Raw genomic sequence first — 24,541 nt, forward strand, 5'->3', positions numbered from 1 at the left:
GATTAGGTCTTTGATTAGGTCTTTGGGTGATGCATGTCTTAAACACATAGGTGTTAACCTATAAGTACTCTATAAGGAGGATAACAATAGTAGTGTACCTGAAAACTGCAAATCCTTAAGTTTAATGTGCCACCCACTTTACCCAGCAACATTTGCCACCTATTCCTACTGATTCAGTCTGATCCATAAGACTTACTAGCAAGAGAGATAATTCAGGCTGGAACTGAGCAGAGTGATGAGACGACCAACTGCAAAGTATTTTCTTTTAATGAACCAAATATTTATGAGCTCCTACTTTGTAGATGCTTTCTCTTATACTCTTATTCTAAACTTGAAGGATTGAATCAACTAAGGATTGACTTGTTAAATATAAACCTGAAGAATCCCTCAGCTTATTGACTCACAGATGATTTAATTCAAGTTTAATTTAAGCTACCATGGGTATGAAGTAAAATAATGTTGTAAGATCTGTAAAAGGCCCAAACTTTCTTTGTGTTTCTGAGTGATCAAAGTAGTTATTCGATAACAAGTTTGTGAAAAAGAACATTCTATGAATCTCTGTACTCTTTAACACTTTAACTATATTCCCAGATCATAGAAAAATTAAACAGAAAAGTTAAATGAGTGGCCAGAGATTTAAACATAGCTACTCCTATGCAGTGGATACTACTGGATAGAGGGTTGAATTGAAATGTGGCCTTAAGCCTGTAATTATTAACTGGCACAGTAGTAGGTGTTGCAGAATTTACTGTAACATTATACAGTGTCTGTAACAATACATCAGTTGGAAAGTCTATTCTGTAATACACGTATAGACATGGACAACACATCTAAGAAAATTCAGCTAAAATCAGAGGTGGGACTGATTGGAGGAGTGTCCCTCATCACAGGGGTTATGATCGGCTCAGGGATCTTCATGTCCCCGCAGACTGTACTGCGGAACATCGGGAGTCCTGGGGCTAGCTTGGTGATCTGGGCTGCCGGTGGCGTGTTGTCAATGCTGGGATCATTGAGCTATGCTGAGCTGGGAACAGTGATTCGTGAATCTGGAGGCAAATACATCTACATACTACGCACTTCTGGCAACCTAATGGCATTTATCTTTGCCTTCACCTCTGTGTTGATTGTACGGCCAAGCAGCATGTGTGGACTGGCTCTCAGCTTTGCGCACAATGCAGTTGCACCCTTCTATGAAGACTGTGCACCTCCGGCTGTGGTGGTGAAGTCTGTAGCTGCTGTTGGCCTCTTACTCTTGGCCATAGTGAACTGCTTGAATGTACGCTCTTCCATGGCTGTCACAACAATCCTCACAGCAGCTAAATTCCTTGCACTGCTTGTTATTTCCATTGGTGGTGTGGTGTTGCTTATTCATGGAAGCACTGATAGTTTTGAGAATGCATTTGAGGGGACCAACAAGAGCATCAGTGTCATAGGAAAGACTTTCTATCAGTGTCTGTGGGCCTATGATGGTTGGAGTGTTCTGAATTCAGTGACTGAAGAGCTTAAGCGTTCTGAGGTAACTATCACATGCTATACAGTCAAGTGGCTGGGATTGTTTGGTTCTACTTGTCCACTTAAAGCACAAGTGTTAAACCTACTGCCTATGGGAACTTGCAAAAATTAACTTGCAAAAATTAACTTGCAAATTAAAAGATATAAATAATAAAACATATAAAAATATTTTATTTGTTAGTATTACACATTACATAAAATGGGTTAAAATTGGGTTAAAATTGTCTGATGCAAATCAGATATGCAGCTAAAATATTTCAGTGTTTGCAGTGCAGTAGAATGGAATTAATTGGAGGTGGGCCTGTACAGAATTTCCTGTATTGTCTTTAAATGTTAAACAATCAGCTCAATAATGGTAAGTACATTTAAGCTCAGCTGTTAAGCTCAAACCATCATTCATGTAATCAGCACAATTATATGGTTAATTATACATTGCTTTTTAATATTGTACTAATCATATGTAGTAGATTTCAGTAGTTATGTCTTGGCTTGTTATAAAATCATTCAAAATCATTCAGATATTCATTCATTCATTTTCTACCGCTTATCCGAACTACCTCAGGCGTCATCGGGCATCAAGGCAGGATACACCCTGGACGGAGTGCCAACCCATCGCAGGGCACACACACACACATTCTCATTCAATCACACACTACAGACAATTTTCCAGAGATGCCAATCAAGCTACCATGCATGTGTTTGGACCGGGGGAGGAAACCGGAGTGCCCAGAGGAAACCACTGAGGCACGGGGAGAACATGCAAACTCCACACACACAAGGCGGAGGCGGGAATCGAACCCCAAACCTTGGAGGTGTGAGGCGAACGTGCTAACCACTAAGCCACCGTGCCCCCCTACATTCAGATATGAAATATTCAAAAATAATTTCATCTCACTGTGATGCATTGTTTATAGCAGGATATTTTTATTCATAAATTTTCCATCTACAGAATCTAGATTTTATAAAATTTGATTTTAACTTGGGGGGCACGGTTGCTTGGTGGTTAGCACATTTGCCTCACACCTTTAGGGTTGGGGGTTCTATTCCTGCCTCTGCCTTGTGTGTGTGGAGTTTGCATGTTCTCCCTGTGCTTCGGGGGTTTCCTCCAGGTACTCCGGTCCCAGGGTGTATCCTGCCTTAATGCCCAATGACGCCTGAGATAGGCACAGGCTCCCCGTGACCCGAGAATAGTTCGGATAAGCGTTAGAATGAAAGAATGAATGAATGAATGAAACATTTTTATCATATTAACCATAATTATTAAAATTATTTATACTCATATTTACATTAATGAGGTTTGGATTAAACTCTTTCAATTTACCAGATTTATAATAATCTGAGAATAGAAGCCTTTTGAGAGACACAAGCGTAACAAATTCACCCATGACTCATTTTGGGGGTCATTTAAAGTTTAGTGGGGCTAACTTAACACTTAACAGGTAAAGTAGAGCTAAAGTGTCCCTGGTTCAATTTTGAGTTTAGGTCACATTTTGTGTGAAGTTTCACATTTTCCCTGTGTCTGCACCATTTTCCTTCCTTCTCATTTTGGTGGTATATTGGGCTTCTCTAAAATTTCTTGGTGTGAAAAAACTGTAAGTCATATTCGAATGTATACCTTTCTCAGTGCTCATGCAGGGAGCCTTCAAAGTGGCATCAATCCAGATCAATCCTGCTCTCATACAGAAGCAGACCAGCCATTACACATCCATTATTCCCTCTTACACTGTGACATGTAGACTAACAGTGAAAATGGTTGAGACCCCCTGAACAGGTAGATCACTAGCATGCATTTGGATAAACTAAGATAAATATTATCCTGCTTGCCAATGAGGTTCATCAAGGCTGCTACCTATATTCCCCTAATCTTGCTAGAACTGCAGACAATTCATTGATATGTCATCAGCCTTCAACTGTACTCCAAGTTACACAGAATAAAATGTGTCTTTGTCCCAGTAGATGGAATGCAATCATTAGCCTGCTGGCAGTGAAAGACATTTCTTGCAGAATGAGTCCCACTGGGATTATGTTATGTTATGATTATTTCTTCACCCACAGGCTAGAGAGGTTGTCAGTTTGGCATCTGGTTTAAGGTGCATCACTTGAGAGCAGTCCATTCATGATGGTTCTCAAACTTTTTGTCTGCTGAGACAACATTGTGACAGTTATATCAGGAATCGAAGTGGTATGAGGACAAGCAGCTGTTTTCACCATGTCACTTGGGCTTACTCATATCTTGTCTCTTTGAGAGAAATTCAACTACCAGAAATGAACTGCCAAGAACTACCAGAAATGAACTGCCAACTCACTGTCATTATTAAATATTGTATGCAACTCATTTCTTCCTCCTCTTCACATTTCAGACATTTTCTCCTCTGATAAAGAAACTAGTAAGCCTCTTAAAATTCCTCTTCACTTTTCCTAACATTTTTTGACCTTATGAGATCTTTTAAGGGTTAAGATGATTTACGAATAACTTTTATCTTTACTGGGATCTTTTCTTTAATTTTAAGAGAAAACACCCCAAAATCACTTGGAGTAACTCTTTATGAAAGAATCTTTATGAAATCGTCAAGATGTCATTGGATCACGATGCTTTTATTTGTGTATTATAATTATAAATGGCTTTACATTTTTTACATTTCTGATTGTCAGCTCATTGTGACTGAAAAGTGAAAGGTGAAAGTCTGGAGTCTGGATTTCATGCCTTTAACCATGTTGGTTTTGAACCTCTTAATTGTAACCTTGTTATATGATGACATCTTCTGGATAGATTTGTCATTACAAGATACTGGTATCACATAGCCATGTCATAGTAAAGCCTTTTATGGTCCTCAAGATATGCTTCATCCACTGCGGGTCCTAAGTTTTAACGGAAATATTGTTGCTTTTCTAAAGACAGCAAATCCTGGTGGTTAAGGTGCCAGCCTGCATTCAGAAAATGAAAGTTAAAGCTACTGAAGGACTTCTTGGAACTGAAGAAACTGCTGAAGAAGAACAGCCGATATATACATGCAATGGGCAGTTTATTAGGCCTTGCTCATTCACACAACTATCCAGTCAGCCATTTATGTGGCAGCAGTGCAGTGCATAAACCCATGCAGATAGAGCTTAAGAGCTGTTCATCAAATATCAGAATGCGGAAAAATGTGCTATCAGTTATTTTATCATGGTTATGGTGCCAGTAGGGCTGGTTTTGGTATTACCAAAAATGCTGATCTTCTGGGATTTATATACAAGATATTTCTACAGTTTCATGTAAAATTGTGTAAAAAATAAGGCAAAAGTATTTAGGGCGGTAGTAGCCTAATGGTAATTACTGTAAATGGTCGGTGTCCCGTTCAAGCCACAGCACCACAAAGCTGCCACTCTTGTGCCCTTGAGCAAAGTCCTTAACCTTCTCTTCTTCAGGGGCATTGTATCATGTGTTATTTCTTTAGCTTCTTTGCAAGTTGGTATATGCAAAGAAAGAATTTCTCTGTGAATTTCAACTATGAATTTCAATAAGACAAATAGAAACCTCTTCTAATGACCAATTGGTGTCAAACCTTTGCTAATAGGCAGAAGAAGTCAGGGTTTTAAGAGGGATTGTTTGAGTTATCATAACCTTCCTGTAAGATTGAAAGATTTTGACTAGTTTTCTCTGAAGGCCCCTGTGCACAAACTGAGGTCCAAAGACATGGTATGCAAAGGATGGCCTCAAGAAAGAGCCCTGTGTAATTGAGAAGTTTTAAACAAACAAAAAAAAAATTTTCTACACACAAGAAACCAGATTACTCCCAAAGAGTTCTGTTTTGTTTAATAACACTGCCTTTGGCAGAAGAGATACTCCCTTAGTCTTTAAATAAGCACTACTTCCTACTTCCACTTGTAGGGAGGACCCTAGAAAGTGCCACCACCATGTATGCTCCTAAGTACATGGTTTAGAGGTGTGGATTCTGACAACTGTAAAACATTGCGCACTGTCCTAATTTTACTGCCCATCTGGATGATGATGGCAGTGGCCTTAGGAATTCCCATACATGCTTGAGACAAAAAGTTAAATGAGTTGCCAGAATTAACTACTGAACTCCTATGCAGTAAACAATACAGCATAGTGGGTTGAGTTTAAATGTGACAGTACTGTAGGTAGGGCAGCAGACACTACCACTGTACAGTGGAAAAGTCAGTCATAAAGTAGAGTTATAGACATGGACAACACAGCTAGGAAACTTCAGCTAAAGTCAGAGGTAGGACTGATTGGAGGAGTGTCCCTTGTTGCAGGGGTCCTGATCGGCTCTGGGATCTTTATGTCCCCACAGACTGTGCTGCTGGACATCGGGAGTCCTGGGGCTAGCTTGGTGATCTGGGCTGGCTCTGGATTGTTGGCAATGCTGGCATCACAGTGCTATGCTGAACTGGGTACAGTGATTCATGAATCTGGAGGTGAATACGTCTACATACTGCGCACTACCGGCAACTTGATGGCATTTCTCTTTGCTTTCACCTCTGTGCTGCTTGTGAGGCCAACCAGTGTAAGTGGAGGGGCTCTTAGCTTTGCGCTCAATGCTGTTGCACCCTTCTGTGAAGACTGTGAACCCCCAGCCCTTGTAGTAAAGTCTGTAGCTGCATGTGGAATTGTCTTCTTGACCATAGTGAACTGCCTGAATGTGCGCTCCTCCATGGCTGTCACCACAATCCTCATGGTAGTTAAGTTCCTTGCACTGGCAGTTATTTCTATTATTGGTGTGATTTTGCTCATCCAAGGAGGCACTGGAAATCTTCAGAATGCATTTCAGGGGACCAGCTCCAGCATTGGTGTGACTGGAATGGCTTTCTACCAGTGTCTGTGGGCCTATGATGGTTGGAGCACTCAATTAAATCACTGAAGAGCTTAAGCATCCTGAGGTAACTATCACATGTATATATACTTATATATATCCTAAGTACATGGTTTAGCATTGTGGCTTCTTACAGCTGGGAACATTTCTCACTATCCTAATTTTACTGTCCATCTGGATGATGATGGCAGTGGCATTAGGAATTCCCCTAAATGTTTGATAAAATTGCAAGCATTTTTGAAATAGGTCATCAGCCTTCAATTGGACCAAGGCCTACTGAAATTGTGACCGAATTGTGTCCTTGTCTCAATAAGGGAACACAATCACCATCTGAATGGAAAAGGCATTTCTAGCAGAAGGAGTCCCGTTGAAGTTGTTTCTCACTAGACAGCGATAATCACAGATGGCTCCCTTACAGGCTGGAGGTAGTCTAGTGCCATATGGGTAATATGGGCAGGTGGCCCTGCAGTATAAGCTGGAGTTCAGAACAGGCCATTTTGTTATATTTTGCCATGTTTTTGATACAGAATTGTGACAGTAAGTTATAAGAGTAATCATGATTGTATACAAATCAACTGCCAGGGTTATGTGATAGTACAGTAGATTACCTACAGTATAAAGGATAGTGCCTTCCTCACCTTGCTGGTAGCTCATATGTCCAGACAAATGTATACTTATTTGTCTGTGCCAAGGTACCTAATTACTGGTTGTAGTTCTCTCTGGCAAAATTACTCAGACGTCTGGGATAGGATCGTATGTCCTCACTACTTCTATACTATGCTTTTATAAATTCAGAAAGAAGGATAGAATGCTATACTTGTGGCCTCAAGATGATTAGCAACACAGTTGTTTGCACTGACTGATTTACTGAGTTTCCACGATGGCAGCCTCTAACTTCCCTTTAGTAATACCTCAAGAAGCTTAGCCCATTTGTTTTTAGTATGGTCGTGAATCATTTTCAGTTGTCAGTTAGTTGTTACTGTGTAACCATTTGAAGGTTTTAATAGTAGGCTACTTTGATTATCTTGTTAAAAATAAATTAAGGGTTTTGTCAGTGATGAGTTATTCAATAACAAGTGTGTGTCTGCCAGAAAAGAGTTTATGACACTTTAACTTTAAATACAGTACTGCTCAAAAGGGAAAATATAATGCAACAAGGGAAATAAGTGGCCAGCATTATATACTGAACTCCTATGCAGTAAACAATACAGCATAGTGGGTTGAGTTTAAATGTGACAGTACTGTAGGTAGGGCAGCAGACACTACCACTGTACAGTGGAAAGGTCAGTCATTAGTAGAGTTATAGACATGGACAACACAGCTAGGAAACTTCAGCTAAAGTCAGAGGTGGGACTGATTGGAGGAGTGTCCCTTGTTGCAGGGGTCATGATCGGCTCTGGGATCTTTATGTCCCCACAGACTGTACTGCTGGACATTGGGAGTCCTGGGGCTAGCTTGGTGATCTGGGCTGTCTCTGGATTGTTGGCAATGCTGGCATCACTGAGCTTTGCTGAACTAGGAACAGTGATTCATGAATCTGGAGGTGAATACGTCTACATACTGCGCACTTCCGGCAACTTGATGGCATTTATCTTTGCTTTCACCTCTGTGCTTGTTGTAAGGCCAGTCAGTATGACTGGACTGGCTCTCAGCTTTGCGCTCAATGCTGTTGCACCCTTCTATGAAGACTGTGAATCCCCAGCCCTCGTAGTAAAGTCTGTAGCTGCATGTGGAATTGTCTTCTTGACCATAGTGAACTGCCTGAATGTGCGCTCCTCCATGGCTGTCACCACAATCCTCATGGCAGTTAAGTTCCTTGCACTGGCAGTTATTTCTATTATTGGTGTGATTTTGCTCATCCAAGGAGGCACTGGAAATCTTCAGAATGCATTTCAGGGGACCAGCTCCAGCATTAGTGTGACTGGAATGGCTTTCTACCAGTGTCTGTGGGCCTATGATGGTTGGAGCACTCTTAATTCAATCACTGAAGAGCTTAAGCATCCTGAGGTAACTATCATATATATATGAATTACATGTTAAATTAAAAAAAATCTGGTATATCCATTAGAAACATTATTTTATTATCAATGAACGCCAATGAACATATAGTGTTGAACATATAGTGAAAATATATGATTTAAATATCCCAGACTAGTAATCTGTGTGCACCTGAATGTTCCCTTTAGATTGAACATTCCTTTGTGATAAATTAATTCCTTAGATACATTAATTCTACAGGTAGTCTATGTTTCCCATTGCACATTAACAAGGTTAATTTGTCCTCTGCTAACTTCAAAGGTATATAACATTTACATTTACATTTACATTTACAGCATTTGGCAGACGCCCTTATCCAGAGCGACGTACATAAGTGCTTAAATCTCTAACATTGGATACATTAATGCTGGCTCACTAAGTTACATACTTAAGATACCATGAGTTTAAAACATTTGTTCAAAGTTACAATGAAAAAGTGTCAAAGGTTTTTTTTTTTTTTTTTAAATGTAAAAGATAAGGAAAGAAGTGCAAGTTGAAGTGTTTCCTGAATAAGTACTGTAGGTCTTCAACCGCCGCTTGAAAATAGCCAGTGACTCAGCTGTCTGGACCTCTAGGGGAAGTTCATTCCACCACCTTGGTGCCAGTACAGAGAAGAGTCTTGTAGTATGCTTGCCTCTTACCCTGAGAGATGGTGGAACCAGTCGAGCAGTGCTGGTAGATCGGAGGGTGCGGGGTGCAGTGCGCGGAGTGATGAGGGCTTTGAGGTAAGAGGGAGCTGGTCCATTTTTGGCTTTGTAGGCCAGCATCAGTGTTTTGAATCTGATGCGTGCAGCTACCGGAAGCCAGTGGAGGGATCGCAGCAGCGGGGTGGTATGTGAGAACTTTGGCAGGTTGAAAACAAGCCGGGCAGCTGCATTTTGGATCATTTGCAGAGGACGGATTGCGTTCATAGGTAGACCTGCCAGCAGTGCGTTGCAGTAATCCAGTCTAGAGATGACAAGAGACTGAACAAGTACCTGAGCAGCCAGTGTGGACAGAAATGGCCGAATCCTTCTAATGTTGTAGAGAAGAAACCGACATGAGCGAGTCACATTAGCAACATGAAAGGAAAAGGACAGTTGATTGTCCATGGTTACCCCAAGGTTGCGAGGTGTGGCTGAAGGGGAGATTAGATCGTTGTGCAAGGATATAGCAAGGTCATGACCTGGGGATGAATCACCTGGGATGAACAGCAGTTCAGTTTTGCTAGGATTGAGCTTTAACTGATGAGCAGTTATCCATGATGACATTTCTGCCAGACATGCTGAGATCCGGTCAGAAGCTGTGGCATCTGAGGGTGGGAAAGAGAAGATAAGTTGTGTATCATCAGCATAGCAGTGGTAAGAACATCTAGATGTGTGCATGTGCATTTACTGAGTTATTTCAACGATCACATTGTGATGTACATCACAGTGTGTGCAATACATACTGCTGTCATACACCATTTTAACTGGCCCACTACTAGTCTCACAACCTGAATATATACTTTCTACCTTTACTGCTAATATTTTCCACTCAGCAGGAGTCAACAACTTGTGGACTTGAGATGGTAAGCAAGTATTTTGTGCACTGCTGCTTTCACTGGTTGCTCTCAGTGTGGTTAGACCTACCTGATAAGATTTTTGCAGTAAGGAAAAACTCCCTTTTCTTAGAGAGAATTTTAAGAATATTAAATGTGTATGAGTGATTTGTGTACTGTACATGGGTGAGTGGATTACAAACCAAGTATATATGTGAGATGCGTAACTTTTAAAGTGGTCCATTATTAGAAATGGCTATACTTAAATGAGTGCTGCTCATTGTAGCAACTCATTGCAACAGTCATCTTAAAGTCAGCCTGAATTGCCAGAAATTCCTTGGCTTTGCAATATGTGCCCAGACACTTGATGACTTTAGAAGGCTGATGGGAAAACTAGCTATAATATGACATATTCTGGACTGGTATGTGATTATATTAGCATGAAGTTAATTCCTTCTTTGTTGCCTACCATGTTATATTAAGACCTCCTTTTGTCCTTGAATCCCAATTCTATGCTACATGTATGTATGCATCGATATAGGCTTGATAGCACATGAGTAAATTTCCATGATTAAATTTGCTGTATAGCAAGACTATAAGGAGTAAGTGTGTTTTTAATAAGTTTTTAGATGACAGATTCTGAGTGTCAGCCTCAATATAAACCGAATAAATAAATGAATTCTAAGTAGTTTTATATTGAAAAAAACTGAGGAACAGTACAATGCAAAGTATTTACTTTACTATTTTGTTATATATGGCATTATTTTAGTTTTAGTTGTAAATAATAAGTGTAGTTAACACTGTTTAATGTTTTCACTATTTTCTCAGTCTTGATCAGGCTTAGAAGTTACTGTAAACACTGTAACCTTATCAAGTAAAATACAATTGTAATAGTTTAAATTCACTGGATACCTCATTAAAGTTAAGCCCTCTTTTTTGCTCATGAGCTGCTCAAAAAGCAAGAACTTGAACACAAAGCTATGACGAAAGGAGAAAAACATTACGCACAAATGAATGGTTTGACATGAATATAGCTTCTCTTGCTCTGTAGATAATACTAAAGAGAGGGTTGAGTTTAAATGGCCACAAGCCTGTAATTATTAACTGACTTAATTGCAGGTGGGGCATAGTGCAAATAAAACATTGCAGTGTCTATGAAAAGTATGCACTAAGTATCCATTAGATAAAACACATATAGACATGGACAGCACATCAAGGAAACTTCGGCTAAAGTCAGAAGTAGGACTGATGGGTGGAGTGTCCCTCATTGCAGGGGTAATGATTGGCTCGGGAATATTCATGTCCGCACAGACCGTACTGCTGAACTTCGGGAGTCCTGGGGGTAGCTTGGTGATCTGGGCCTGCTGTGGGCTGTTGGCAATGTTGGCATCACTGGTGTACGCTGAGCTAGGAACAATGATCCGTGAATCTGGAGGTGAATACATCTATATAATATGCATGTCTGGCAACCTGATGGCCTTTATATTTGCCTTCACATCTGTTCTGGTTGTGAGGCCAACCAGTATGACTGGACTGGCTCTCAGCTTTGCCCAGAATGCTGTTGCACCCTTCTATGAAGACTGTGCACCTCCAGCTGTGGTGGTGAAGTCTGTAGCTGCTGTTGGCCTCTTACTCTTGGTCATTGTGAACTGCCTGAATGTGCGATTTTCCATTGCTGTCACAACAATCCTAATGGCAGTTAAGTTCCTTGCACTGCTTGTTATTTCCATTGGTGGTGTGGTGTTGCTTGTTCAAGGCAACACTGGCAATCTTCAAAATGCATTTGAGGGGACAAGCCAAAGTGTTGGTGTGATAGGAATGGATTTCTATCAGTGTCTGTGGTCTTACGATGGCTGGAACAACCTGAACTCTGTAACTGAAGAGCTTAAGCGTCCAGAGGTAATTCTTATCTTAAGATAAAGTACCTTTATTTGGAAGATAACAAGTAAATGAATGTTTTGTTGCATGTTATCCCAATGGGATAGATCATAGATCAAGGTCGATAAATATAAAATGTAAATGCTTTACCATTTAGGAGTGTGACAGATGATTAATTACCACAAACTCTGGTGTGGAACTGTGATTTTTATGTTAAAAGTCAGCAATTCTCTGTGTACAAGGTCTTCCACAATTTCAGAGTAAATTATAATATTTCGTTTGTATTGCTCAGAATTTATTATTTCATTGTCCTTGAGCGTTTCCTTATCATTTTGGTTATAATATCTATGATAAAGCCTGTTCTGTGTCTCACAGAATCCAGCTGTCATGAGCAACGAACCACCGCGCGAGCGTCGCCATAGAGACGCGTCTCCGGAGTACTAGCGCGCTTCCGGACTACACTTCCCATCAGCCACCCTTCCTCCTGATTACACCGCCACCTGTTCCTCATCTCCCATTCATATAAAACCACGCTTGAACTTCATACCTGTGTGAGGTCTCGACTTGTCACCGTGCAGTCATTCTGAGCGTTTCCTGTGTTTTGTTTTTCTGTTATTACTTCTGCTTTCTCAATCGGACTTTCTGATTGTTTGCCGCCTGCCCCGACCTTTTTGCCTGTCCCCGATTCCGATTCTGCTCTCTGTCTGACATAGTGTTTTTGCCGGTACCGATCTTTGCCTGTTTGACTTGTTTATTAAATAAACTACTGCTGCAAATGGATCCCCAGCCGTATTCCTCCTCCTCATTACAGGAGACCTCGCCACCCGAGGATCCAGCAGCTGTCACTCAGCTCACCACCAGATCACCAGTCAGGCCTAGCAGCTCGCCGGTCACCACCAGCAGCTGACGCGCCTCACTCAGCTCACACAGGAGCTCGCCGTAACGTTACAAGGGCTACAAGGAGCCGCCGCTGCACTGAATCCCACAGCTCTAGCACTGGTTCCCCAGGCCACACCGTATCCCGCTCCTGCTGCCACCGGACCCCGTCTCGCCTTTCCGGAAAGGTTTAACGGCGAACCAGGAGGTTGCCGGGGCTTCCTGATGCAGTGTTCACTGTTCGTGGCGCAGCAGCCGACCCTGTACACTGCGGAGGACAGCCGTATAGCCTTCGTCTGATCTCTGCTCACTGGTTTCGCACTCTCGCCGCCGAAGCAGGCTGGGAGGAACGCCCCCCGCGACTGCTCTACCACAAGGGTTTAAATCCGGACCTCCAAGCTGAGCTGGCCTGTCGGGATGAGGGAAGGAGTCTGTCCGAGTTTGTGGATCTCTCCATCCAACTGGACAATCTGATGCGCTCCCGGCGGGCGTGGACTCCTTCACACGTCCTGCACGCGCCGAATACCCCGAGCCCATGCAGGTCAATTATACACAGCTCACGCCGGAGGAACGAGAGCGCTGCTTCCGCCTCCGTCTCTCCCTCTACTGCCAAGAACCGGGACACTGACTGCCGACCTGCCCAACCCGACCCCCGCGAGGGTGATATTACCCGGCGATTCGACGTTCCGTCACCCCTCGATCGCCAAGCTGCGCCCAAATCAGTGTGCAGCTCGAGATTCACGCGTAGAGTGTGGAAGTCTGTGCACTTATTGACTCGGGTGCAGCCAGTAATTTTATGTCTTGGGAATTCGTTCATGCTCATAACGTTCCGGTGATTCTGTGTTTCCTTTAGCAGTGGAGGCGATAGACGGACGACCGCTAAGAGAGGGGCGCATCACACACCTCACCAGAGATCTCAGCCTGCAGGTGGGGGACCAGCATCAGGATCGCCTGTTCTTCCATATCCCGGTGGAGCCGTGCCAACTTAACACCACAGACACCATGCCGATGTCCTCCGACATCCCCGATCTCCCCGACGAATATCTAGACCTCGCAGAGGCATTTAGTAAAGTCAAGGCCACGGAGCTACCCCCACATTGCGCCTGTGACTGCGCCATCGACCTACTGCCAGGAGTAACGCCACCTAGAGGGAGAATCTTCCCCCTCTCTCAGAGGGAGTCCGCGGCCATGAATGAATATATTCGGGAAGAACTAAAGAAGGGGTTAATTCGCTCTTCCGTGTCTCCGGCGTTGTCGGGGTTCTTCTTCGTCAAGAAGAAGGACGGGGGCTTCGACCCTGCATTGACTACCGAGCCCTCAACGACCTAACTGTGAAGTTCCGGTACCCTCTGCCGCTCGTACCGTCAGCTCTAGAACAACTCCGCCGCTCGCGGTACTTCACGAAACTCGACCTCCGCTGCGCATATAACCTCATCCGCATCAGACAAGAAGATGAGTGGAAAACCGCCTTCTCGACCCAATCAGGCCACTACGAATATTCGGTCATGCCGTTCGGCTTATCGGACAGCCCAGTGGTCTTCCAATCATTTATTAATGATGTGTTCCGGGACATGCTCGACCGCTGGGTAATCGTTTACATTGACGACCTTCTCGTCTACTCAGAGAGCTAAGAGGAACACATCCATCATGTGAGGGCGGTGTTGCAGCGTCTCATTCAGCATCATTTATACACCAAGGCGGAGAATTGCGAGTTTCATCAAACCGCGACGTCCTTCCTGGGGTACATCATTTCGGCAGAGGGAGTCACCATGGATGACACGAAAGTGCAAGCGGTGTTACGGTGGCCCAAACCGCGGACCATCAAAGAGCTACAACGCTTCCTAGGGTTCGCTAATTTCTACCGACGCTTTAACCGTGGCTTCAGTACCATCGCTGCGCCCCTCACCTCGATGACACGACAAGCATCTACTCAGCTCACCTGGTCGCTGGAGGCACACGAGGCGTTCAGCCAACTAAAGGAGAGCTTCACCTCAGCCCCGATCCTCCACCACCCTGACCCAAACCGGCCGTTCACCGTCAAGGTGGACGCCTCCAACACGGGAATCGACGGCCTCCTTTCCCAGCGTCAGGAACCCGCTGATAAAATGTTCCCATGTGCCTACTTTTCTCACAAACTGTCCCCTGCAGAACGGAACTACGACGTGGGAGATCGCAAACTACTAGCTATGAAAGCAGCGTTTGAAGTGTGGCGGCATGGGTTGGAAGGCGCACAGCACCCATTTACTGTCCTCACTGATCACCGTAACCTGCAGTATCTGCGTTGATCTGTCATGAGCAACGAACCACCACGCGAGCGACACCATAGAGACGCGTCTCCGGAGTACTAGTGCGCTTCCGGACTACACTTCCCATCAGTCACCCTTCCTCCTGATTACACCGCCACCTGTTCCTCATCTCCCATTCATATAAAACCACGCATGAACTTCATACCTGTGCGAGGTCTCGACTTGTCACCGTGCAGTCATTCTGAGCATTTCCTGTGTTCTGTTTTTCTGTTATTACTTTTGCTTTCTCATTCGGACTTTCTGATTGTTTGCCGCCTGCCCTGACCTTTTTGCCTGTCCCCGATTCCGATTCTGCTCTCTGTGTGACATGGTGTTTTTGCCGGTACCGATCTTTGCCTGTTTGACTTCGCCTGTGTTTATTAAATAAACTACTGCTGCAAATGGATCCCCAGCCGTATGCCTCCTCCTCATTACACCAGCATACAGACTTGCTTGAACTTTTCAACAGATCTTCTTTAGACATACATGAACATATGTAAACAAAATATCTCAAATTTCTGTTTTTGTACATTCAAGTCAAGTCAATAATATTTTATTGTCATTTCAACCATATATAGCTGTTGCAGTACACAATTAAACGTTTCTCCAGGATCATGGTGCTACATAGAACAAAGACAGAGCTAAGGACTTAGTAAGTAGTCCTAGCCACATACAGTAAAGTGCAACTGTGCAACGTGGTGCAAACAGTGCAAGACAAAAAGACAGTGCAGGACAGTGTCATTACACAAAAGACAATACACAAAAGAAGTGCAGATATACACTATTGCATGTGCAGAAATACTGGACTAAACACTTTATATAATAGCAGCAGTTATATGAGGTCTTGTAATGTATTGTGCAAAACAGCAGTTCAATTCTCTTTAATGCTGCTACCAACTACTGCTATCAAATGTGTATATAGGTTTACAAGAATACTTTTCTTTGCACAGTCGTCCATACCAACTGTACACTGGGTGGCGCTATTTTATGTATCTGTCCTGTAGAGTATTGTATTGCACTGTTTGCACTGTCCTTGTCTTGCACTGTTTGCACTAGGTTGCCCACCATGTACATTACGTGTTTGGATAACTTACTTTTTAGTCCTCAGCTTTAACGTTGTTTCTTGACTTAATTTGACTGGACAGAAAAGATGAACTAGATGGATATGAAAACTTCAAACAGATTTGCATAAACACATCATTTTTTATCATCAGATTTGACTTTACACAGTTTGAACACATGAGGAGGGCAGTTTGGCTGTTTCTGCAAACAATTTCCTGACTGGAATAGAACATATGCGAGCATTTCTACAAGATTTTCATTACATTCTAAGCATTAAATTTGGCACCAGATGTCAAATTCTTAGCAATTCTGGATGTCTTTGTCTCTAAAAATAAATAATGTAGGTTGCTCATATTTGTTCATAAAACTACATCCAGATTTCTACATATGTAAAAGTTACAGATACTTCACATGGTTAACAGATACGGATACAGATACAGATAATGCTGTACTCGCTCATCCCTAGTAGGGTTAATTAGTGCGATCTCTCTGGACGCAGGCACTATGATAGCTTCGGGGATCTTCATGTCTCCTCAGTTTGTGATGTCTAATGTTGGAAGCCCTGGAGCGAGCTTGATCATCTGGGCTGTGTGTGGCCTGGTGACTCTGCTGCGCTCTGCTGTGCTCTGCTGCGCTCACTTATGCAGAGCTCGGTACCATGTTCAGAGAGTCTGGAGGTGAATTCAACTTATCGAGTTGAAGCTAGCAGGTATTGCAGCCATGGCACTAAGTTTAGCTCAGTATGCTGTGGCTCCTTTTTACTCCGGCTGCATGCCACCTACGTTAGTGGTGAAATGCATAGCAGTGGTGTGCATTTTGGTGGTGGCTGACATCAATATGCTAAGTTTTCGCTCTTCCATGACCATTCAGGTTATCTTCCTAGTGGCCAAAGTTGTAGCTTTGATAGTAATTGTGATTGGGGGAATGGTGGCCATAATCCACAGTGGCCATGAAATCCTTTGCAATTTGGACATTGCCTTTCAGGGCACAAAGCTGGGACTCAGTCCCATTGGAATAGCTGTGTATCAGGGACTCTGGTCTTTTTTAGGCTGGTCTAATCTAAACGTTGTGACTGAGCAGTTGAAAAATCCAGAGGTGAAATGTAAGATATTTTGTATTGAGGATGTGTATAGTATAGTATACTTGAGCATTATAAATATGCATTTGTCTGCAACAAAATGTTATTCTTTCACTTTCTAATGAAACAAAGTTCTTTTTTAAGTGGATCTACAAGTTAGTGATTATTATGAAACAGTAAAATATGTCAGTAAAAGATGCACTTATCTCTACATTCTATCCATTTGTTTAAGGTAAATCTCCCCCGGGCATTAATGATTGCCATCCCGATGGTAACCATCCTCTACTTGCTGGTTAATGTCAGTTATCTGGCTGTCATGACTCCAAGAGAAATGATGGTATCCAGTGCTGTAGCAGTTACTTGGGGGTAAGTTTTTATTCTGCATACTGACAGAAGGAATGGCACACTAAACATGTTGTTAGTCACTGACTAAGCAGCTGTTGATACTGTTATGTCTTTGGAAACAGCAATAAGGTCCTGGGTAGCTGGGGCTGGGTGATGTCTATTGCTGCAGCACTGTCATCCTTTGGCTCTCTAAATGGATCCTTTTTTAGCGGAGGACGAGTTTGTTTTGTCGCTGCCCGAGAGGGTCATATGGTAAGGAAAACAAGAACAACTATTATTTTGCCTTCGTCATTTTAACTGTAACAGCATGTTCTTTCAGGTGACTCATTTAATGATACAGTAATTTGTTAATAATGTAGTACTCACTCTTAAAATATTGTTCTACAATAATAGATTTCCAAATAACTGTTTATATTGTAAAAAAGAAAAAGAAAATAAAGCAATAATAAGATTTTTTTTTTGCTGTTTTAGCCTAACATCCTAGCCATGGCTCATGTGCAGCGTCTCACTCCTTCTCCAGCTCTCATCTTCACCACCATCATCTCCCTCATTGTACTCATTCCTGGAGATTTTCAGGGTATAGTCAACTTTTTCAGGTCTGTAACATTTAATCTGCAACAAGCTCAATACATCATTATTATTCACACAGAGAGTGCAAATAGGGTGTGTTTCAAATTATGTGATTTTTTTTTTTTACAACATTTTTTCCAATAACATTACAGGTTAAACTGTACACATATATTATGTGATTAACATAATAAGAATTATCTCTGAAATCATTTAGCTAGTTGGAGGCACCTGCACTATGACTATATTTAGTTCTTTCAGGTTTTGTGTGTGAAAACTAGTTTTAATGCTAATTCCAACCCATTTGATCTTCAGCTTTACAGCCTGGTTCTTCTATGGAGTTACGATAGCAGGGTTACTCTATCTAAAAATAAAATTTCCTGATCTTCCTCGTGCATACACGGTGAGATTATTAAACTATTATGGATGTGAAAATGAAGAGTTTATGTGCTTAAATTGTGAAAGAATATGTGCACACTCTGCACCATGACACAAGTTTACATTTATCAAAAAAAAAGTATTACTTTCTTTAGCTCTTTGCAATTCTGTGTTTAATATGATCATCTCAGGTACCCATTATTATTCCTATCCTGGTGCTGCTGGCAGCTGTGTTCCTGGTTCTAGCTCCGATCATTGACAATCCTCAGCTCGAGTACCTATATGTCACCCTCTTCATTCTAAGTGGTGCTTTGATTTATATTCCATTGATTCACTTCAAACTGTGTCCACACCTTCTGGACAAACTCACAGTGTTCCTGCAGCTCTTCCTGGAGGTTGCTCCAGCTGAGAAAAATGTATAAAACATCACGTCACTCTTGGAGGAAGGTCAATATTTGTCTCTAAATGTTCCCAAATAAATGTTTTACCAAATTTGTCAGTCTGTTACAGCCTAAATTGTTTTTTTTTTCTTTTTTTGCAATGTTTTTGTTAGCAGTTTCCAAAGGCATTGTGGCACAAAGATTACTATTAAATAATACAGCAAATACAGCTTGTTGTAAATACTGTATTAATATCATCCTAACTTAAAATGGGATTAAATTCCCTATTTTAGTGTTTGAGCTGTTGTGTTTTTTTTTTGTTTTTTTTTAACAAATAAACGTGTAAAGTGTCAGTTTGTGTTATTACATACGATCATGGAAATGTAATTAATTAGATATGTTATAAGTTGTTTTTTTTTCACCAGATCATTAAAGATCCCAAAACAATCTTTCACCAAATTCAACATTACATGTTTCTTATTTTTCATAAATGTTGACTCTTGAAAAGAGTACATCTAGGACATAAAAGTGGCAAAATCTTAAGTTTTCAGTAATATTTGTTAGCTTTAAGAAATAAAATATCATATATCTTATCTGCTTTTTTTTTCCTGCCAATAAATGATACAGACTTTTAAATGAGCTAAATAAACAAATCTTTACTTTACTGGGCTAAACATTCTTTCAGAATATTTGACAATGTATTTTTACATTACATTATTTCATTTATTTAAATGCCCTTAAATGGTTATGGTTTAAATTTCCGAAAAATTATAGTAGTGTAACTCAGCTCCAATTCACCTTAACCATATGAGAGAGAGAGCTCATCTCCCTTAACCCAGCCCCACCCCTCTGTATACAGATACATTACCATCATTTTCTTGGCTGGTCTCAGACTTCTGCACTATAACATACAAAAAGCTGTTTTAAATGTTAATATTTAATCAGCAACTTAGTCTCTTATTACCCATGCTTTAGATCTTTTCTTTTACTGCAAGATGTATTAAGCTCATTTTCACTCGCAGCACAGCACCATGACAAGCAACAAGCATGAAGGTCTGAAGCTGAAGCGGGAGGTAGGGTTAATTAGTGCGATCTCTCTGGTCGCAGGCACTATGATAGGATCGGGGATCTTCATGTCCCCTCAGTTTGTGATGTCCAACATTGGAAGCCCTGGAGCAAGCATGATCATCTGGGCTGTGTGTGGCCTGGTGACTCTATGTGTTGCGCTCACTTATGCAGAGCTCGGTACCATGTTCAGAGAGTCTGGAGGTGAATTCATCTACGTCCTGAGAATCTACGGACCCTTACCTGCATTCTTTGTGGCATATACGTTCACAATTGTGGTGAAACCAGCAAGTATTACAGCTGTAGCCTTGAGTTTAGCTCAGTATGCTGTGGCTCCTTTTTATCCAGGCTGCATGCCACCTACATTGGTGGTGAAATGTTTAGCAGCAGCGTGCATTTTAGTGGTGGCGACCATCAATATGCTGAATGTTCGCTTTGCCATGACCATTCAGGTTATCTTCCTAGTGGCTAAAGTGGCGGGGTTGATGGTGATTGTTATTGGTGGGATCTTTACCATGGCCCAAAATGGCCTGGAAACCCTTGGAAATCCAGACATTGCCTTTGAGGGTACAACTTGGGGGATCGGTACCATTGGAATGGCTTTGTATCAGGGACTCTGGTCTTTTGCTGGATGGGCTAATTTAAACTTTGTTCTTGAAGAGGTGAAAAACCCAGAGGTAAGTTGCTTGAGATTTTGTGTTGATATGATAATTTGACATAGTTAACAATGTATGTCTTTTAATAACTCAACTGGTGTAAATGGTATATTCAGTTGGTAAATATACACCCTTCTACAACAAAGAGTCAAGATTCTCTAGAGGAAACACAAATCTGTATCTGTCTGAATGATTTTCATGAGATTTATAAATATCAGCAAAATAAAATGCCAGAGGTAATTTGCGTGAGATTTTGTGCTAATAAACACTTTGTTTACATAGCATATGTCTATTTGATATAGCATACTCAGTTATTGCTGAACATAAATAAAGGTTGCGATTTTTTACAGTCCAATTCAATTTTATATGTACAGCACTTTTATTAATTATACAGTATAAAGCAGTTTTAGATCATGTAGATTTAGATCACGGTGTTATCAGCGGCAAGTAACTATTCTTTGAGATACCATTCGATGTCTACAGCAAGCGATAGGATATTTATGGCATTTGGCAGACACCCTTATTCGAACGACTTACATTTACAACTGAGCAGTTAAGAGGCCTTGCTCAGGGGTCCAGCAGTGGCAGCTTGAGGTTGTTGGGACTTGAACTCATAATCTTCCAATCAATAGTCCAAAGGCTGCCCTATTCAATATTTAGATATTGATCTCTGGCCTTAGTAGCATCTGAAAATGAGACTGGATCATTATAGTTGAGTCAGCATGCACCACTGATTTGACTCCAATCTAACAAAGTGAGATCTTTTGCCATCAAAGTGATAACAAAAAAAATCTGTTTCTATTAAAGCAAAAGAAAAGTTTAAAAACACATTTCCCAATGTAGTGAACAGTTACTATAAAACTGACTACAATCTAGTCTGAAATAATTTTAGACAAAGTACATTTAGCTTTTTTCTTTATCACCTGCCTTGCTGTTTTTTTCCTCTGCCTGACTAGCAGGATTCTCCAGACCACAGTAACTGGCTGTCTAGTTTATACAAACCCTACTAGATAGATCAGTTCAGTTAATAGGTGTTGATGAGTAAAGGCAGTTGGTGTTGAAAAGGTGTAGAGCAAAGATATCCTCCAGAGGAAATAGAAATCCAAGTTAGTAGGACATCTAGAGGTCTATGAATGATTATGAAATTTGTAATTAACATCAATTAATTGTATTGAATTTTATACTATATCCATTTGTGTAAGGTAAATCTCCCACGAGCATTAATGATTGCCATCCCAATGGTAACGATCGTCTACCTGCTGGTCAATATCAGTTATTTGGCTGTAATGACTCCTAGAGAGATGATGACGTCGAGTGCTGTAGCCGTTACATGGGGGTAGGACACCACAGTTTGAATTCATGGAAGATGATGCATGTAACAAATATGGAACAGCACTAAATTTAAATGTAGGTTTTATAAAAATAAATAAAGAAATTAATAAGATCTCAGCATCTTTTCTCTGAGAACAGCAATAAGGTGCTGGGCAGCTGGGGATGGGTGATGTCTATTGCAGCCGCATTATCTTCTTTTGGCACGCTGAACGGTTCGTTCTTCAGTGGAGGACGAATTTGCTTTGTAGCTGCACGAGAGGGTCACATGGTAAATATGAAAAAAAATTAAAACTTTAATACACATGACCCAAGATTTTATATGTTCTGAGATTTCTTTCTTTGTGATTTGTTGCTCTTTCAGCCTAGCATCCTGTCTATGGCCCATGTGTGTCGCCTCACACCCTCTCCAGCTCTTACGTTTACCAGCATCATTACCTTCATTGTGCTCATTCCTGGAGACTTCCAGGGAATAATCAACTTCTTTAGGTATGACATAACATTTAGAGCTTCATCGGCTTTACAAGTTATTATTTATATATATATATATATATATATATATATATATATATATATATACATATATATATATATAATGAGAGAGATAGATAGTGGGCTATAAGCTTTACTATAAAACATATCAATACAAGATTACTGTTGTTTGGTAAAGTATAGGAATCAGCTTGAATGAATCTGTCCAGTTTTTTATTTTAGGTTATGCATGAGATAGTCAGTTTTGTTTATCACCTGTTCCTTTAATTCTACTCTGAAATTCAGCTTTACATCCTGGTTCTTCTATGGAGTTACAATATCTGGACTACTCTATCTAAAAATCAAAAGGTCTGACCTTCCAAGTACATACAAGGTGAGATATATCTCATATCTCATATAAAATGAATGTGTTAAGAATGATATACTCTCATCTTATTAGTGCAGTTATTCAGTCAGCCAGTTATGTGGCAGCAGCACACTCCTAGAACTATACAGAAACAGGTGCAGATCTTTAGTTACAAAACCTATCCAAAAGGTATCGGATATTTTCAGATTGTTACAGATTGTTATGGTCCAAATCATGTTTAATGTTTTGTTTAACCACATGCATTTATATGTCCTTTACTTGATTACAGGTCAACTGCTGTCTGTTACTTTTATTTTTAATTTTCTTTTGGTGTTTCTCATGTGAATACATGACAATTGGATTTTTATGTACGCAACCTCATATTTATATCCCAGTGAAATAGGACATGAAATAGGACTAAGAGCAAATATAAAATTTGACTTTTTTTCAATAATAAATTAATCCTTTGTGGTTTCAATAAATGTGGCACATGTATTTTTCAGATTAAATACTATTATTATTATTATTATTATTATTATTATTATTATTATTATTATTACAGATTATTATTTAAAAATAATCTCATAGGAATCTTATTTGAACAAAGACACAGTTTCTCTGACTGTTTGAGTGAAAGTATTTTTTTAATTCTGTATAATATACATGAATCATTAAAATCAAAAGCAGAAAGATTATTGAAATAAACTGTTTGTGTTTGTTTTTCTCAGGTTCCAATTTTTATCCCCATCCTGGTAATTCTGGTGGCTTTGTTTCTGGTTTTAGCTCCTATTATTGACGATCCTCAGCTCGAGTACCTATATGTCACCCTCTTCATCCTAAGTGGAGCTTTAATTTATTTTCCGTTCATTCACTTCAGACTGTGTCCACACCTGCTGGACAAACTCACAGTGTTCCTGCAGCTCTTCCTGGAGGTGGCGCCAGCTAACAAAAATGTATAAAACCCCACATCAGACTGACAGGCAGACTTTTTAGCCTCTTGTGCTGATAAGCTCTCAGTTTTATTACTAATGCTTTCTTAATGTTGTTAACATTTAGTCCGTCTTTGAATTTGGGCATTTTTAGTTTTTGTGAGTTTGTTAAAATATCAATAATATGCTGTGTTGTCTTATGGCACCACTAGAAATTGCCAAATTTGTTTGTAAAAATATAATTTACAATACATTTTTGTAGCTAGAGTTTTTGGTGTTATTATTTAATTATATGAAAAACACTGTATTCCGAATATTTGCTTTTACATTTACATTTCTGGCATTTAGCAGACACCCTTATCCAGAGTGACTTACATTCTGTGACTTATTTCAATGTAAACAACTGAGGGTTAAGGGCCTTGCTCAGGGGCCCAGCAGTAGCAGCTTGGTGGACCTGGGATTCAAACTCACAACCTTCTGATCAGTAGTCCAACACCTTAATTACTGAGCTACAACATCCCATTTGCATCCTGAAAGTAGAAATAATATTCCAGATTTCTAATACACTTGTGTTATAATTATAAATAAAAAGGCAGCGCTTCCAATTAATATCCACATGATCACATGTAAAAATAACAATCAAGGAGTGCAAAATGACCTCAAACCAAAACAAGAAAGAAAAACCAAGCCCTTTAAGAATCTCACATATATACTTGGTTTGTAATCCACTCACCCATGTACACAAATCACTCATACACAATTAATATTCTTAAGATTCTCTCTAAGAAAGGGGAGTTTTTCCTTACTGCAAAAATCTTATCAGGTAGGTCTAACCACACTGAGAGCAACCAGTGAACGCAGCAGTGCACAAAATACTTGCTTACCATCTCAAGTCCACAAGTTGCTGACTCCTGCTGAATGGAAAATATTAGCAGTAAAGGTAGAAAGTATATATTCAGGTTGTGAGACTAGTAGTGGGCCAGTTAAAAT

At 40.7% G+C, this 24,541-nt stretch overlaps 2 protein-coding genes across 4 annotated transcripts; both read left to right on the top strand.

The window, feature by feature from the left end:
• The first annotated feature begins 799 nt into the window (after positions 1–799).
• Positions 800–19,162, top strand: LOC132852900 (b(0,+)-type amino acid transporter 1-like). Of its 3 annotated transcripts, none has more exons than XM_060880411.1 (6): positions 800–1,516; positions 17,297–17,430; positions 17,532–17,661; positions 17,881–18,005; positions 18,292–18,379; positions 18,546–19,162. In XM_060880411.1, the coding sequence occupies exons 1-6, from the start codon at positions 818–820 to the stop codon at positions 18,774–18,776; spliced, it is 1,407 nt and encodes a 468-aa protein (XP_060736394.1). In that variant the 5' UTR covers positions 800–817; the 3' UTR covers positions 18,777–19,162. The 3 variants fall into 3 exon arrangements, with proteins under 3 accessions (XP_060736394.1, XP_060736396.1, XP_060736395.1); XM_060880413.1 differs by lacking the exon at positions 800–1,516 and adding an exon at positions 7,636–8,336 and having other exon boundaries at positions 18,546–19,161; XM_060880412.1 differs by lacking the exon at positions 800–1,516 and adding an exon at positions 11,086–11,784 and having other exon boundaries at positions 18,546–19,156.
• A 587-nt stretch (positions 19,163–19,749) lies between these two features.
• Positions 19,750–23,626, top strand: LOC132852551 (b(0,+)-type amino acid transporter 1-like). The gene is made up of 6 exons (XM_060879805.1): positions 19,750–20,476; positions 21,658–21,791; positions 21,926–22,055; positions 22,149–22,273; positions 22,562–22,649; positions 23,351–23,626. The coding sequence occupies exons 1-6, from the start codon at positions 19,766–19,768 to the stop codon at positions 23,579–23,581; spliced, it is 1,419 nt and encodes a 472-aa protein (XP_060735788.1). The 5' UTR covers positions 19,750–19,765; the 3' UTR covers positions 23,582–23,626.
• Positions 23,627–24,541: the final 915 nt, after the last annotated feature.

The sequence above is a fragment of the Tachysurus vachellii genome, chromosome 10, assembly GCF_030014155.1.
Source record: "Tachysurus vachellii isolate PV-2020 chromosome 10, HZAU_Pvac_v1, whole genome shotgun sequence".
Taxonomy (NCBI): domain Eukaryota; kingdom Metazoa; phylum Chordata; class Actinopteri; order Siluriformes; family Bagridae; genus Tachysurus; species Tachysurus vachellii.

Coding starts and splice junctions, on each gene's coding strand:
- LOC132852551 (XM_060879805.1), top strand. CDS start 19,766: ATGACAAGCAACAAGCATGAAGGTCTGAAGCTGAAGCGGGAGGTAGGG. Junction 22,274..22,561: donor GGAATAATCAACTTCTTTAG/GTATGACATAAC, acceptor TCTGAAATTCAG/CTTTACATCCTGGTTCTTCT. Junction 22,650..23,350: donor ACCTTCCAAGTACATACAAG/GTGAGATATATC, acceptor TGTTTTTCTCAG/GTTCCAATTTTTATCCCCAT.
- LOC132852900 (XM_060880411.1), top strand. CDS start 818: ATGGACAACACATCTAAGAAAATTCAGCTAAAATCAGAGGTGGGACTG. Junction 17,431..17,531: donor GCTGTAGCAGTTACTTGGGG/GTAAGTTTTTAT, acceptor CTTTGGAAACAG/CAATAAGGTCCTGGGTAGCT. Junction 18,380..18,545: donor ATCTTCCTCGTGCATACACG/GTGAGATTATTA, acceptor TGATCATCTCAG/GTACCCATTATTATTCCTAT.